We start from the raw sequence: 15,401 nt of genomic DNA, 5'->3' as shown, positions 1-15,401 counted from the left end.
GTCTGGACCTCATTTGCTTTCAATCTTTCCCTGGAGGATTAAATGGAGTATGCAGTATTTTTCTGGGTGTCGCATCACATGTCTGAAATATTCTAATTTTTGTTTTTTTAATTGTTTTGATGATTTCTCTTGGCTTTCCCAGGCGGCTTATCACTTCATTTCTGATCTTGTCAACCCAGCTTATACGTATGTAACAGCCGCCTGTAAATCCACATTTCAAATGCTTCTAGTCTCTTCAGGTGGCCTTCTGTCAGAGACCAGCTCTCTACTCCATAGAGCAGGATAGAAAAAATATAGCATCTGACAAGCCTGATTTTCAGTCTTAGGCTTATGTCGTGAAGCATGCTTAACAAAGACAATTGAGCAATCTCGTATTAAAAATGCTTGTAGATTACACTTAGGTGGCTGACAAGGGCCATTGCAAAGCAATACATGAAGAATGGAGGCCTAGAGCAAAAAGGGAAGCTTGATGAGAATCTTGGGGGGAGAGGGTAAAAAAGGTAAATTTAAAGAACAAAAGAAAAATGTATGAAACGCCGTATGAATGTGATGGGACCAAGGACAGGAATGAATAGTATTGGTGAAAAAACCCTTATGGGTTTCCTTTTCATATTTCTTTACAATTTCTTAGTCCTTTTCTGGGCAAACCAGGAGAATGAGTTCTAGTCCTGCCATAGACACAAAGCTAGCTGGTTAACTTTGGCCCAGTCATGTCCTAGGAAGGAGGTGATGGCAAACCACTTCTAAATAATTTTGCAGGCTCTGGACACAATTGAATGGAAATGTGTCAAGTAGTTAGAACTTATTGTTTCAAAAACAATAATCTTCAAGACAAACAAATCAGGAAAGGGAAATAAACCACATTACAGAAATAAAGCCATTTATTTTTATAACTTTTTTATCTTTCAGATGAATACAGTACTTGTAGGTTTCATATTTTGAGAGCAGAACTGGCACTATATTGCTGAGGATTGCACATAAGGTCAGAAAAGTTAACACCTTTATAAATTTTGGACAGATAAAATTCAGTAATATTTTTCACACTAAAATATGGAAGCTATATTCAACATGTGCCATTTCTTTTAAGACATGTTCAAAATCTGTAAAAAATTATTTTCTATAAATTTTGGTCAACATGCTTCATTAAAACCTTTTCCAAGTTTTACAACAATGTGCAGATAATTATGCTCAACTGTCAAGCAGATGTAATACATCAACAGCAGCAAAAGCAAGCTAATACTGCACAATCATGAGTGGGACTGATTTTTAAAATACATTTTTTTTCCACAAATATCACACAAAACCCTGTTCATGTCTCTCCGAAGTCCCTCCCCCCCTTTTAAGGCTATATGAGAAGACATGTCATAACATGATTTCATGATTAAAACTATTTCTAAATTTCATCTTTGTTAGTACACACAGGGCGCCATGCCACCAAGTCAAAAAGAGTGCAAAGAAGCAGAGTTGACTTTGCTTTCACAGACATCCAATCCCGATTCTACAGAATCTTGGAACAGCACCAGGACAGGAAGTACATTTGCAAGTGTCATACTGATTTTGGTTTCAGCCTAGGACTTCAACTGGAAAAATAAAGTCCTAAATGGTTGGTCATTAAAAGCAGTCAGTCCAATTTCATTTCTGCATGAAAAGCACAAACATAATAAAGGCAGGCTGCTTGAAAATGATCCATTCCAGACCATGTAAAACTGCTGTTATCCAGAGCCTATAATAATCTTTATGTCCATGTCAGAGTCTGCTTCAGGTAGTTTGGTCAAAAAATTCCTCCAGAGTTCTTTTTATGTGTGGGGGCTGAGATGCAGCTTGGATCAACAGATTCTGACCCATTTGTGCAAAAAGTGCTTTTGACAGTTTAGCAGTGGCTGCCCGAATATTTCCACCAGCTCCAGGTAAGGAACCGCTGTTTGTCATGTTGCCCAACAAATGCCATAAAACCACCAAGACTTTCTGCTCCACTGCATGAGGCTTCCGGGGATACAACTCAACAACAAGTTCTGAATGCAGGAAAAGGACCAAGGAAGAGAGAGTTATTTTTCATGTAAAAATATGGCAAGATGTTGACTCCCCAGATTATATCCTAAAACTGAAAAGAAATTCTATCTTAATATAGTCTTTTCAAGAATGCTATTGTACAAATTCAGAAGCAACTGTTGTGAAGTATGAACATACATACTGCATACAGAAAAGTTAAAGGATCTTCTATAAACATGGTAAATATTAGAAGAACAAATATATTTCTACCAAACAAATTTGTACCAATAGAAAACAAATCTGTATTTTGATTTCAAACACTTCAATGGAATAGAATATTAACAGGCCATACTACATTTACTTTTCAGTTTCCTGTATTGGCTGTGAACTTCAAACTAAAACTATTGCCAACCCTGCAATACAGAAACACTTGAATAAAGAGTCTTGAAAATACACGAGAACTTATTCAATATAGATAGATCAGTCTCACGGAGAAAAAAAAATCAGATGAGAAAAAAAAGACATGAAGCATAAAGAAAACTGCTGAAAGCCTTACCAGCTAGTTTTTCAGTTATGTCTTGTTTGGCTTTTCCATTCAGAAACTGGGCCTTAGTGCAGAATGGCTGGAGAAGCAGGTAATTGTCTTGAAGCAAAGGAAACAAGGACATAAAACACAGGATTTGCTTCAGGAGGTTTAGCTCTGAGCTCTAATAACAAGAATTTGGTATATAACAATAAAGATGAAACAGAGTTTGGAAGATGGCAAGGGGATAGAAAAATTTAGTCTCAAGTTCCAGAAATCCCAGAATCTCAATGGATGAATTTACATGCTACATTAAATTGAAGTATAGTTTATTTAGTTTCACTTAGCATGATGGTTTAATGCAGCTATTGTGTGTTGTGAACTACAATGTTTGGTGCTGGGTAGGGTGGAGAACACTCCTACTTTTTCATTGTCTATGGAAATTCTCAATCATCCAGGTCATAGCTATCCCAAAGGTGCTTTTTTCACAAGGTAGCTGGACTTTGTCATTTCGTTTCTCATTCAAGAAGCTTCTTCAGCTCTGACTCAAGAAAAGCACCTTTGGGACTGCTTTTTCATTGTTTTTAATTCTGAATGTTAACTGAGAAACATGACATTGCAGTGATATTACAGAATGGTTGACTATTTTTAAAATTGAGTTCTATTGTGGCAGTAGGGTTATAGAAAGTAGGCAACATTTTACCACTGAAATTTAAGAGAAGAATAAGACAGAAAAAAAATAAAGGTATGGTATCAAAAACTGCCCAAAGTTCCCTAGGTGATCGAGAGAGCACACAAATAGATAAAAATAAATATCGGTCACCATATTTCAGTAGCACAATCTAGTGTAATTCCAAGCTACAGAAAATAGGAAAATGTCCCCAACCAGTCCCACTTTAGCCATGAAAGCCAACTGGATGACCTTTTGACAGTCATTCAGCCCAATCTCTTTAGAAGATTGTTTTAGGGAAAACAAAATGGGAAGAATATTATGTATGTTTGCTGCCTTGAGTTATTTATAAAAATAATAAAGACAGGATTAATAAAATCTAAAAAAAGCAACACATGGGCCAATAGTTTAATTTGAGTAGACCTTTCTGACATAATCTACAAATTATCGGTAAGAAGAAATAGGGGAGACATGATAGCAGTATTCCAGTATTTGAGTATTTTGCCACCAAAAAGAGGGGGTCACATTATTCACCAAAGCACTACAGGGGAGGACAAAAAACAATGGTTGGAAACTGACCAAAGAGAGAAGCAACATGGAATTAAGGAGAAACTTCCTGACAGTGAGGGCAATTAACCAGTGGAATAGCTTGCCTCCAGAAATCGTGGCCGCTCCATTACTGGAGATTTTTAAGAACAGACAGTCACTTGCCTGAGATGGTATAGGTCCTCCTGCTTGAGCAGGGGGCTGGACTAGAAGACTTCCAAGGTCCCTTCCAGCTCTATTCTATTCTACAACCCAACTATGGCTCAATATATGTGGAACTTCCATGATTTTTCCTACATGCTGCCAATCTTCTTGAACTGCCCTAAAGTATTATTGAAATGAGATTGGTACATTACAGGAATGTTTACAAACTGAACAAAGCAGTGGATAAATAAAAATCCATAAATCCATAAATTCCAAATTGTTTAGTCCCCTCTTTTTTGCAACACTAAACCTTAAAGCTCAGTCTAGCAGATGAAAGAAAAAATCAGTTTACCTAAGTGTTGACAAAGAGCCTGGATGACATTAGTGGCAGCAGCATAGATGCCTGGATTCTTAGAATTCAGATTGTTATCAACCAAGGCAGGAATCAACATGTTGATAACAGGAGATAGTTTCTCTTTCAACAGAGGAATCAACTGGTGCATGGTCTCTAGAGCAACCTGATTGACTTTGCTATTTGAGTCATGTAAGCGAGACTTGAAGGCATCAAAGATCTAGACAGACGATTACAAAATAGTTTAAATTATTTTCTTTGAGCAAATATATATTTAAACTGTCAAGTTTAAAATGTGGAATCCTATGGAAAAGTGTTCTTTTCTATTAATTTTCAATGTAAACCTAAACAAGTTCTTTTTCTTTCATATATTGCTACACTGGTGAAATATCCTGAATAATTGTTGGTCAGCCAAAGGATAGCAAACCCCTTTGCAAATCAAGGACATACAACTCATATGTAAGCAGTTTTAAAGTTCTTTAAGCAAAATACTTTGCTCAAGAATACCTAAAACCCCCAACTATTAAAGGAATTTAAACTCCAAGAGATACTCAATCGCTTAAAGAGTATCTGACAAAGAAATATCACACAAAAGAAATAGAAAATAAACAATAACGCTTAGGATGATTGATCTGCTCACTTAAGGCAATTCATTTTGCAATGTGATAGAATTGGAGTTAATAAAATGCATGATATATTGACATGGTAGAAATAATTTGCAAGAATAGAAATATATGGATAAATACTATGACTGGTGCTGGAGTAAACTAGATTTAGCCAAATTTCTTTTTTATTTCTTGATTTCCTTCCCCCCCCTTTATTCTCATTCATTTTCCATGAATGAGACATAATGTATATAATGTTACTTATATAGCATAATGCAATATTTATATTTATCTTCCACATCAGTTATTTTACTTCACTGCAAAGCTGACAAGGAGTGATTCATGTAGCTATCATTTTCTGTATAAGCACTTAATACCGCAATATGTACATGGAAAATGTTGACCAATTACTCATAAATGTCTTATATTATGGTTTTAGCAGAAGTTAAAAACTGTAGTTAAATCTGTTTTCTGGCTAAATTGAGTGTCTCATAATATAATTTGAATCAACACAATTCTATGAAAGCTATGTTTAAAATGTTTGTAAACTTAAACTTTATCTCAGAATGTTTATAAAGAGGCAATTGAAATATTTGTTATTCAGTATTTTAAGTTCCAACATGCCTGGAGGTTTTGAAAAAATAAACTGTGGCTCATTTGTACAAGATGATGTAATCAAAGTTATTTAGGTAGCCTCTGAAACAATGAGCTTGAACTGCCCTGTCTCGATAAACTAGTGAAAGTCATTTTGAGTAACATGAAACTATTTTCCTATAATCATAAATTAATATAACAAAAAGGTTTACTGTGTGTATTGAACACTTCAGATAATGTTTGGGGAATGGAGTGGATTGCAATGATTTTGCCATTGGAAGTAAAATTGATCTACGATAACAATCTTGATAACTCTAGTCCATATTATCCCAACTCCTGAAGATATTTGTTTTTCTTGGCAATATTTCTAATATCTACAATTGATCAGGACACAAGAATCAAGCAGTATACTTTTTAGAGGTGTTCTGTTTATCATTTCCAGGCATCTCTTCCTTTGTTTTGTATTCTCACCATTATTAATTTGAGGTTTCCTGCTGCAACTATGATTCTATCTATTAGGTTAATGATTTACTTATATTTTCCTTATACTCATTTGTTTCTTGCATTTCTGTTATATTTTTCAGTTAAATAGCATAATTTGTCATCTACTTGATTTCCTGCCAGTTCTAGAGAGAACCCTGAAGGTTCTGGTGTGACCTATTACCTTCACAATGTTCGCAACAACAAGGTCTTGATTATTCTCTGTGTCTTCTAAAAGTTGTTTAATTCCATTAATTCGATCGCGGAAATCTTTTGCATTCAGTAAAGTGGTTATAAACTTTACATATTCAGCATTTTCCAAAGCATTGCGCGGGACTAATTTCCTGGACATATCACGTATTTCTCTAATCTCTCTGTTGAGAAAATAATGAGAGCATTCTGTAATAGTCCAATCATGGATCTTTCTTTATATGTACTGTATTACTTTAATAGATTTAAAGTTATTAAATTTATTACCTTCTAAAAGGTTACAGAAAAAAACTGAGTTCTCTGATCAGGTCAGTTATAACATTAATTTCATGTAGGCTAGTAACCAAATCCTGAAAATTTTTATTTGTAACACGAATACAAAGAAATGTACCTGAAGCTGAGAGTTTAATAGAACAATGACTGATATAAAAATTAAGTGAGAAAGGGGGATTCAGAAATTATCAACTGCAAATTCAGAAAGGGAAGCTCAGGAATAAGTTTATACAGTCTCAATTGAAGTATTTTTCATTGATTTGGAAAATATTTCTATCCTGCAGATCAAGTAGTGATTATGGTGAAACCATAAGCAATTCCATTAAATGAAATACCATCTACTGCTATTTTGAAAATAATTATATTTCTTGGATGATTCTTTTTTACTTAGGGGTAAGCTTTGCTTTTATAGAGTGTCAACAGTGACAAGCCAGTTTTTTAAAACCTTTCAAGTACTAATATAAGAAAAATGTTATTTAACATTTTGGCTTCTCACAAACAAAATGAATAAAAATGTGACAATTTAGTTATTAAAAAGAAGCAATCATATTGTCAAGCTACAAAAACAAACGCACACTATGCCAACCATGTCGCTCCATAGCTTGCCAACAGACCAAGGGGGGGGAAGAGTGGTGATGGAACGCACAGGTGGATTCTAACTGCATGGGAATCAAGGTTGTGCAAGAACTGATAGGGCGAGCAGAGATTTTCTTCTCACAACAACCGTCCAAAGACTAATTGGACAATGTGTCAAGGGGGGAAGGAAGATTTAGTCTTTTTACTTATTGTTCTGGTGCCATATTGCCAGAGCTGTTTTTCTATTCATCAGTGCCGGTATGCTGTACTCAATAAAGTTTTGCATTCGAGATTGGAATGTCTCGGCTGTGCTTACTTTGTTGGGATCACTAGCCGAAAATCTTGACACATATCATGCACATAAGAAAGAAGTTCTGAAATGTTAATTTAGTATTTTCTTTTGTTCCAATTTTTCTATGCCTAGTTTACAAACACACTCCATGTTCAATTTTCCACTTACACCGAACAAGATCAAGTAAAACTGTCATTCCCATTTATGTACAGCAACTGTATAAATGTTTTAAATAAACAATATTTTCTTTTAGATTTGCAACATCTGAAAGATGCTATGTGGATGGAATCTTTGAAGCAGGAGGGCACAACCGTACCTATCACTAGCACTAAGTACTTTGCGCGACATGTTTGATCTTGAATTGTCTATGTTGCCAGTATGAGAACGCCTTCCTTTGGCTGAGGGTGTAACTATTGGCATCTCTCCAAGTCCCTGAAATTATGTAACAAGAATAAAAAAAATGTTTATTTCAATTCTCTTTATATTGCCTCATATCTTCATTTGTTTCTAATACAATAACATCAAGAAAAAGGACATGTTTATAAAATAGGGGGGTTGCCTCAAAAAACTTCAAACACTTGTAAATATGTAAACACAGGAGAAAGTAGAGGAACAGAGAAAATGTAAATAAATTAAGAAAGTTCTGATAAAAAGATTTTACATTGCTTCTGATAAAAATAGGCTTAATGAAAACATTTAATGTTTCCTCTGTCCTAAAGCAAAGGACTTGATGGACTCAAAACTTATTTTCAAATTGAAATCCAAGCGCTACAAAACAGGTGTCCAGTCTTAATAGATCTCAAAGATTAACACATTCTAATTAAATAACAAAAGCATAACTAACATTTAAGTCAGGGACTGCAAAAGACATTACTTGAGAAAAGTTTTTCATAGAAACACAATAGCTAAAGAGGAACTGGAAAAAGAACTTTAAATTAAATCAAAAGGCAGAGAGGTATAATGATACTTAAAATACTGCACTTTTTAAACATAAATATTATTTTAAATTTATCCACGTCATATAGCAGCATGTTCAGTTCATTATCACTCCCCAAATAGGAATTTATGGCTTATTATTATTCAATTTTATTTTGGAATTCTTTTTAACATACCTTCTGACGCAAATTGCTGACTGTCTCTTTAACATAAGGCAAGTCCTTTGGCAGCACATGCTTTTCAAGCATTTTATCGAAGTCTGTGTGGGTCATCAAAGTGAAAAGCATCTTTCGCCCATAGTATCTTCAAACATCACAAAATAAGTTTTATTAATACATATACTCATGAAATTAATCTTCTAGATTTCTTTTAAACCAGATTCTTATTCTAAACAAAATACAAATGCAATAAAAAGAAAAGGAAAATTGACTTCTGGCTCGCTGCGTCTGCGGTCGTGTGAAGAGACTCGTCTTTTCACCGACCGATTTTCCTTCGCCGGTAGACCCCAAAGGGGGTTGAAAGTCGCCCTGGAGGGGCGACCACTGATGAGGGGGCTTGCTGGTGATTGCGGGAGGGCGGCAGCTTCTCCCGCAGCTCCAGCTGACTCCTTACGGCCAACTGAGTAAAGATCGTCCTGTAAGATGGCCGATCATCTAGCTGCATCAACCGAAAATCACAAGAACATCTAAGCATCAAGAACCACCGCTGATGATCCGGGTGAGATCCTTCCTTTTCCTCTCTTCACCCTATTTTTTTCCTTTTTTTGCCTGTAAAAAGCCTTCTTGGTACTACTTCCCTGCCCTAAGAGAGTGGTGTTTGTTTGAGTGGGAAGAAAAGCGTCGAACAAAAAGACAGAATAATTAACTTTATTGCCTATATTTTACTTTTAACTGGGGTCCCGAAAAAACCCTTTTATAGAGCTTTTATATATATATATATATATATATATATATATATATATATATATATATATATATATATATATATATATATATATAAAAGGAAAATGTGTTTTCTTGAAAGAATTTAACCCACTGAGGATATCTTGTGGTGAAACTTAAATACTGCAATTGCCCGCATTTACTTGGAGATGAGGTTGGTCTGACCTTCAAACTGTTGTAAAAGGGAAAAGATTAAGAAGTTTGCAGCTGTTAGAAATTGTGGGGGTGGACATTGGTTAACCTTGCTTAAATATAGCCTCCACTAAAAGATAAAAGGACTGCTTCTAACTATTATTGAAATGGAGAAACATTACTTACAACTAAACTGTAAACTTATATTGGAAAAAAATCATGAAGCCACTGAGCAAGTATGTGCTAAAATAAAAGAGATTACTGCAGAATTAAGAGTCAGAAACCTCACTACAAATCTTCAAACTGACTTTCAGACTTTAATTGACTACCCTATAAGTCAAAATACATCAGAAGAGGAATTAACCTATATTAACGAGGAAAATTATATTAACTGAGCCTTTCTGTGTCTGGCATGTTTTATGTATCAGAATACAACTGTCATCCTTCATACTAAATATACTTGCTTTAGGATGCAGCTATAGTCATACAAACCTTGGAGGATTTTTTTTTCCCTTAGACATTCCAGATTTCTGCTTTCTGGATATGCCAGAAAACAGAAATATAGAATATCTAGAAAGAAAATATGAACCAACATACTAACCAAATGTGAGTGATACGTGATTCTCTATCTTTCTACCATTCTTGCATACTTAAAGATCAATGGACATATGTCACTATTTACTAGTTTGTGAAATAAGAATAGTCTCCAAACAAAACTGTGAACACACACAGTATCAGATGTAGGAATTTATACTTTAGTTCCATAAAAAATATACGAAGATGTTATTTCCCATAAATGCAACAACTTAAGCAGAAGGATTTAATTCATTAATGTGAATGGCTAAAAACCTTTTAGCTGTTAAGCAATAATTTTTCCTCACATCAGTATTTTGGAATTTCTCAGCTTTTGTCGACAAAGTTTTCATGTCTCCTTCTTTTATGTAAAATACCCCATAAATGAGGCATCCAGAATGGAGAAACAAAAGGCCACCTTTTATAAAAATCTAAGTCAGTAAGAAACCTACAGAAACTTAAATCAGTGTTTTGCTGTATGAGATAAATTTTCACACTTGAAAATACCATTTGGGATTCTTTGTTTTTCTTTGATTTGTCATGCCATCTTGTTATTTCTTCAAGAATTAAGAGAGAAACTTAAGCTTTCATACAAAACAGAATCTAAAACATCTTCAAGTCCTTGATTATTTTCAAAAATCATGCCATTTAGCATTTCCCCTCACTCTCTGCATCTGCTCACCTTGTTTCTTGTGAACCATCCTGGACAAATTTGGCCACAGCAGACAAAATCTTGTCAGTTATATCTTTAATTCCAGACAATATACGTCCTGGTCCCATGTGCTCTACAACATCTGACAAATGTTGGGCAGTGCATCTTCTTACTGCTATATTTAAGTGGCTGGTAAGAATAAAAAGCATATACAGTTTAGAAAAATACACGATTATTATTGATTGCAACAGTGATGCTGAAAGACTTTTTGAAAATTCTTATGCATTTTACTAACTGAATCAAGATAACAAAGGCATAAAATCCCAGATATCTGGAGCTAAATTTAATTCATTTGGCTAGTAGCAATGCAAGACTCTTAATGTAATAGACCCATTCCAAACCACACAATTCCAATTTAAAATGCAGGTATGTTGCAGCAAAAGGCAGCTAGACAAGGTCTTTTTTTGGTCATTAAAGCTAAGGAAATGTCTTAAATAAAAAAGAAGTAACAATAGAAGAAATCGTGCTAATAAGTATGCTTTAATATTTTCTTGTGCAGCCATCGCTTGCTTATATCTTGCCTTTCCACTATGGCTTCCAAGACGGATGACAGAAACACTTAAACCAGCTTATGTACAGTGCAAGAAGGGAGTAAAAATAGTTAATTAAAGACATAAGGAAATATAGGCAAATCTAGTTTACACCTGAACCATCTACTCTACCTTTTATCTTTGATTCTATCATTGCTATACACTGCTTCATACATTTTTCTCTCTTTTTCAAGAGCTAATCAATTCTATCCATCTATAGTATATTAAAAAAAACACTTCACCATAACTTTTTAGGTACTGCTCAATCACTTTTTTAGTTTATTCTCATTCATCTAGCACTCTTTCATTCTTGACCCTATTTCTTCTTGTTTTACCTCACACACTTCTTGAGTACATCATACAAGAGTAACTTATGTAGCCACAAGCAAAGACACAAAAACTAAATCAGCTCTTCACTAAAATTATAAGATAGGTGGAGACCATCACTCTCATCTGAATGAGAGTGGTTTCTAGCTTATACATATCATGGACAAGAAAAAAGGTGGAACTTTTATTTTCCTATATTCCTGTTTAATAAATATTCTGTCTAACAAGGTACATAAATTCATCTAATTGCTCATTTTTTTCACTATTTAGGTACAGCTTATACTCATTCCATTTTCTGTGTTAAACATAGCTAACTTAGTCTTTGCTACATACATTTTCAAATTCCAACCTTTCAATGCATCATACAATCCACTGCTCACTGCATATCATTCATGTTTTCAGACAATAAAATATCACTTGTAAGCAAAAGTAAATACACATTCATATCCCCAACAACCATAACATTATTTTCATTACCAACATTATTTGTACATTTAACCTGAAGTATTTTAAACAATCAAGGGATTATCACACATCCTTAACTTACTTTTGTTGAATTATCCACTCATCCATTATTCTCATGCATACATTACTTCCATGATATATTGCTGTAACCATGTTCAGCAACCTAACCTTGACACCATATAAACGCAAAATGTTCCATAATTTGAACAGATTCACTTTACCATATGCATTCTCTAAATCAAGAAATGTACATTTTATTTTTTATGGTCTGTGCACTTTCTAGTTGGCATAAAGCCACATTCTACTTCTCAAATTTGCTCATTTTCATCTCTCGTACCTATGTTTAAAGGAAAAGAAGATTCTCTTAGATGAATCATCAGAACTGCAACAGGCTGAGCTGAAATCTGATAATGATTAGATTAGCTTGACAGTTCTACCTATTTTATTTTAAACAGAGTCAAGAAAGCCTCTGAAAGGCCATAATTCAAAATTCTACCTTTGACCTCCATTGATCAGAGAAGAAAGAGCACGTGCAGGAGTCACATTATTAACCATAGCTTTCAGTGCTTTGTCAACGTCCTCCCTAATGAAGGTGTTTGATTCCCCAGCCTTATGCAAAAGGACTTTAACTGTATTATCTAGTTCTTGATCCATGCTCTTTTTCAGGTAGTTGAATAAATCTCCTAAACAAACAACCGCAGCTCGGGAAACAACAGAACGTAAATTTTTCACCTACAAAAAAAACAACAACACCTGAATCAGCAACAGTTGACAAAACACTACTGCTGATTTTGAATCCCCCCACCCTATCCCCTATCAAGCCATTACATTACATAGAATGATATGTGTATACAACCAAGTTAAATGGGACATCACAATAACTGCTACAATGTAATACATTACACATTAAGCCGGATTAACCAGGTTTAAGTCCCACCTTCTGGAGATAATGAAAAAAGGAACTTGCCAAGAAATGCTTATACTTTTAAGTAACTATGTTGGCATTAGTTGTTTAATATCTTACTACAAACATATATATGTATGTATGTATGTATGCATGCATGTGTGTGTGTATATATATATATATATATATATATATACACACACACACACACACACACACACACACACTACAAATATATAGATTTGCCAGATAATTTTAGAAAAATGTAAATCCAATGTGCCACTATTATGAAAAAGGCAAACTCACTGTTGTGAAAATAAGCAAATGTTCCCTATAATTAAAAAAGGGAAAATGTATTGTGTGACAAACTTTAGAATATATAATGAGCTCTTAGATACCAGATGTCAACAAATGGTATTAAAGTTTTAAAAGTGTTGTTTTAACTGATATCCCAGAAAAGAACAAATAAAATGATCTATAGGCTGGATCAATTCTTGCTGGATCATGTCTTTAGATTTCTCATATCAGTTTTGGTGATCATTGTAGCATAAGAATATTTGAATAGACCGGCTTTTGGTCTGTTCTAGCAGACAGCCCTATGCTTAGCAGGGCTTAGATACAGGTATTCCTCAACTTACAACCACAATTAAGTCCAGATTTTATTAATTGTTGTGATTGATTGTGATTGTTGCCCACATGGCCATTTCACTCAACAACTGCAATCTCAGCTCTCCTCATTGCAATCATTAAGCTATTGAGCAAGTCATTAAACAGATGGTACGAAAGAGCTGCCTGCTGAAGGGGGGGGGGCAGGTTTTCTCCCTCAAGTGCTAGGCTGGAGAAAAGAACTCAGATCTTCATGAGCCGAGATTTTCTCCAGTGTATTGCTGGAGTTCCCCTCCCCTCCAAGCACAGAAGGGAACCAAAATCCAAGTAGGATTTTGGCATGGAGTGTTTGCAGCACTGGGCATTTAGAGCCAGTCCCCGGAAATTAGAACCCTTTTCACCCATCCTTTGTTGGCAAAGGTGCTGCCTAACCGATTGATGGGGAATCTCTCCACCAAGTAGCACTTTTGCTCTCAACAAATTGGCTGAAAAAGTCCCTCCGAGAAGGATTCCCTGCTTGGATTTTGGGAGGGACTTTTATCAGCCAGCCCCTAGAAACCAAAGAAATTCCTTTGGGCAGGCGGCAGTGGCTTGCAACCATTGCCTTTATGCAGTGGTGGGATTTCGCTGATTCGCACCGGTTCGGCAGAACCAATACCTACTTTTTTCTTGAATTCAGAGAACTAGTTGTTAAAATGGCACTTGAAAAAAGCGGAGCACCTGCCTCACACTTGCCCTGCATCCACCCTGCTCTCCATGGCGTGCTGCAGCTGATCCAAGGCGGCTGGCCAGGCACCAAAGCGCCGCCAAAAACAGCAGAGTCTGTGTGCACGCCTGCCTTGCCCGCATCAGCCATGCTCTCCACAGCGTGCTGCAGCTGATCCAAGCCGTGAGTGTGCAGCAGGCACGCACACAGACTCCGCTGTTTTTGGCGGCGCTTCAGTGCCTGGCCAACCGCCTTGGATCAGCTGCAGCGCGCCGTGGAGAGCATGGCAGACGCAGGGCAAGTGTGAGGCAGGTGCACACAGAGACTCTGCTTTTTTCAGTGGTGCTTTGGTGCCTGGCCAGCTCAGCCAATTTCCCTCTTTCTTCTCCCCATTTCTCCTCCTCCTTTGACAACAGTGGGGTTTGGAGGATGATCAATCCCCATTCGTGACATGGCCACCGACCAATTGCCACACCGCCTCTCAGGAGTGCAACACCAGCTGCCATTTCATAAAACTCATTATACCTTTGATGAAATATTACATTTTAATTCCCCCGAGTTTGTTACTTCAGTAAACAAACATATGTAAAGAGAGAAAGTGCCAAACAACCAGGAGGTGACAAGCTGTCATTTGTTTCAGCTTGGTGTTACGCCCAAAATTCCCTCGAGATATTATGAGTGTGCTGGTGTTCCCTGAAGGGTGAAACTAATAGGAAGCTAGGAGACAATGTACCAATAGAAATATAGATTTCAAGGGTTATCTTATTGCCCATTTCAGAAGCCGTGAAATAATGCTCACAACTTTCCCGTAACAGGTTTGTCATACACATCATTCGATTGTTTTTTGTCAGTCATTATTTAATATTTTTTCATTAATATTTTAAATCTTTCTTATAACATAATCTAGTTTTGTGTACCTCTTTTATTGTTCTTATTTAAGTATTAAATGCATTAAATGGCGAGGTCTAATTACTACTCCACCCTCATTGCGTCATCAGATAATCGCCCGGCCACCCTCTTTAGGGTGACCCACTCTCTCCTTCAGTTGAGGGGGGGGACCCCCTGGTGGGGAGGGCTGAGGATTTTGCTCAATATCTGTATGACAAAGTCGCTCAGATCCGAGAGGGTTTAGACTCCGACTGGGTGGCCCCAGGGGAGGAGACGGGAGCAGGTCTTGAGACTATTATATGGGAGGAGTTTGACTCTGTGGCTCCCGAGGACGTGGACAGGATCCTGGGGAGGCTGAATGCAACCACATGTTTACTGGATCCGTGCCCCTCCTGGCTGGTACTGGCGGCCCGGGAGGGTACACGAG

The 15,401-nt window shown here is 36.2% G+C and overlaps 1 protein-coding gene across 1 annotated transcript in view; it reads right to left on the bottom strand.

Moving 5' to 3' along the window:
- Positions 1-888: 888 nt before the first annotated feature.
- Positions 889-15,401, bottom strand: part of TOGARAM1 (TOG array regulator of axonemal microtubules 1) — a 40,822-nt gene continuing 26,309 nt past the window's right edge. The window contains exons 15-22 of the mRNA XM_015819011.1: positions 12,367-12,602; positions 10,519-10,677; positions 8,367-8,493; positions 7,571-7,686; positions 6,088-6,277; positions 4,225-4,444; positions 2,546-2,632; positions 889-2,012 (exon numbers count right to left, since the gene is read on the bottom strand). Coding sequence (XP_015674497.1) covers positions 1,759-2,012; positions 2,546-2,632; positions 4,225-4,444; positions 6,088-6,277; positions 7,571-7,686; positions 8,367-8,493; positions 10,519-10,677; positions 12,367-12,602 — 1,389 coding nt within the window. The 3' untranslated portion in view covers positions 889-1,758. The remainder of the gene's footprint in view (positions 2,013-2,545; positions 2,633-4,224; positions 4,445-6,087; positions 6,278-7,570; positions 7,687-8,366; positions 8,494-10,518; positions 10,678-12,366; positions 12,603-15,401) is intronic.

This window comes from Protobothrops mucrosquamatus, unplaced genomic scaffold, assembly GCF_001527695.2.
Source record: "Protobothrops mucrosquamatus isolate PMUCROS unplaced genomic scaffold, P.Mucros_1.0 scaffold844, whole genome shotgun sequence".
Classification (NCBI taxonomy): domain Eukaryota; kingdom Metazoa; phylum Chordata; class Lepidosauria; order Squamata; family Viperidae; genus Protobothrops; species Protobothrops mucrosquamatus.
This window is presented reverse-complemented; position numbering and strand designations above follow the sequence as displayed.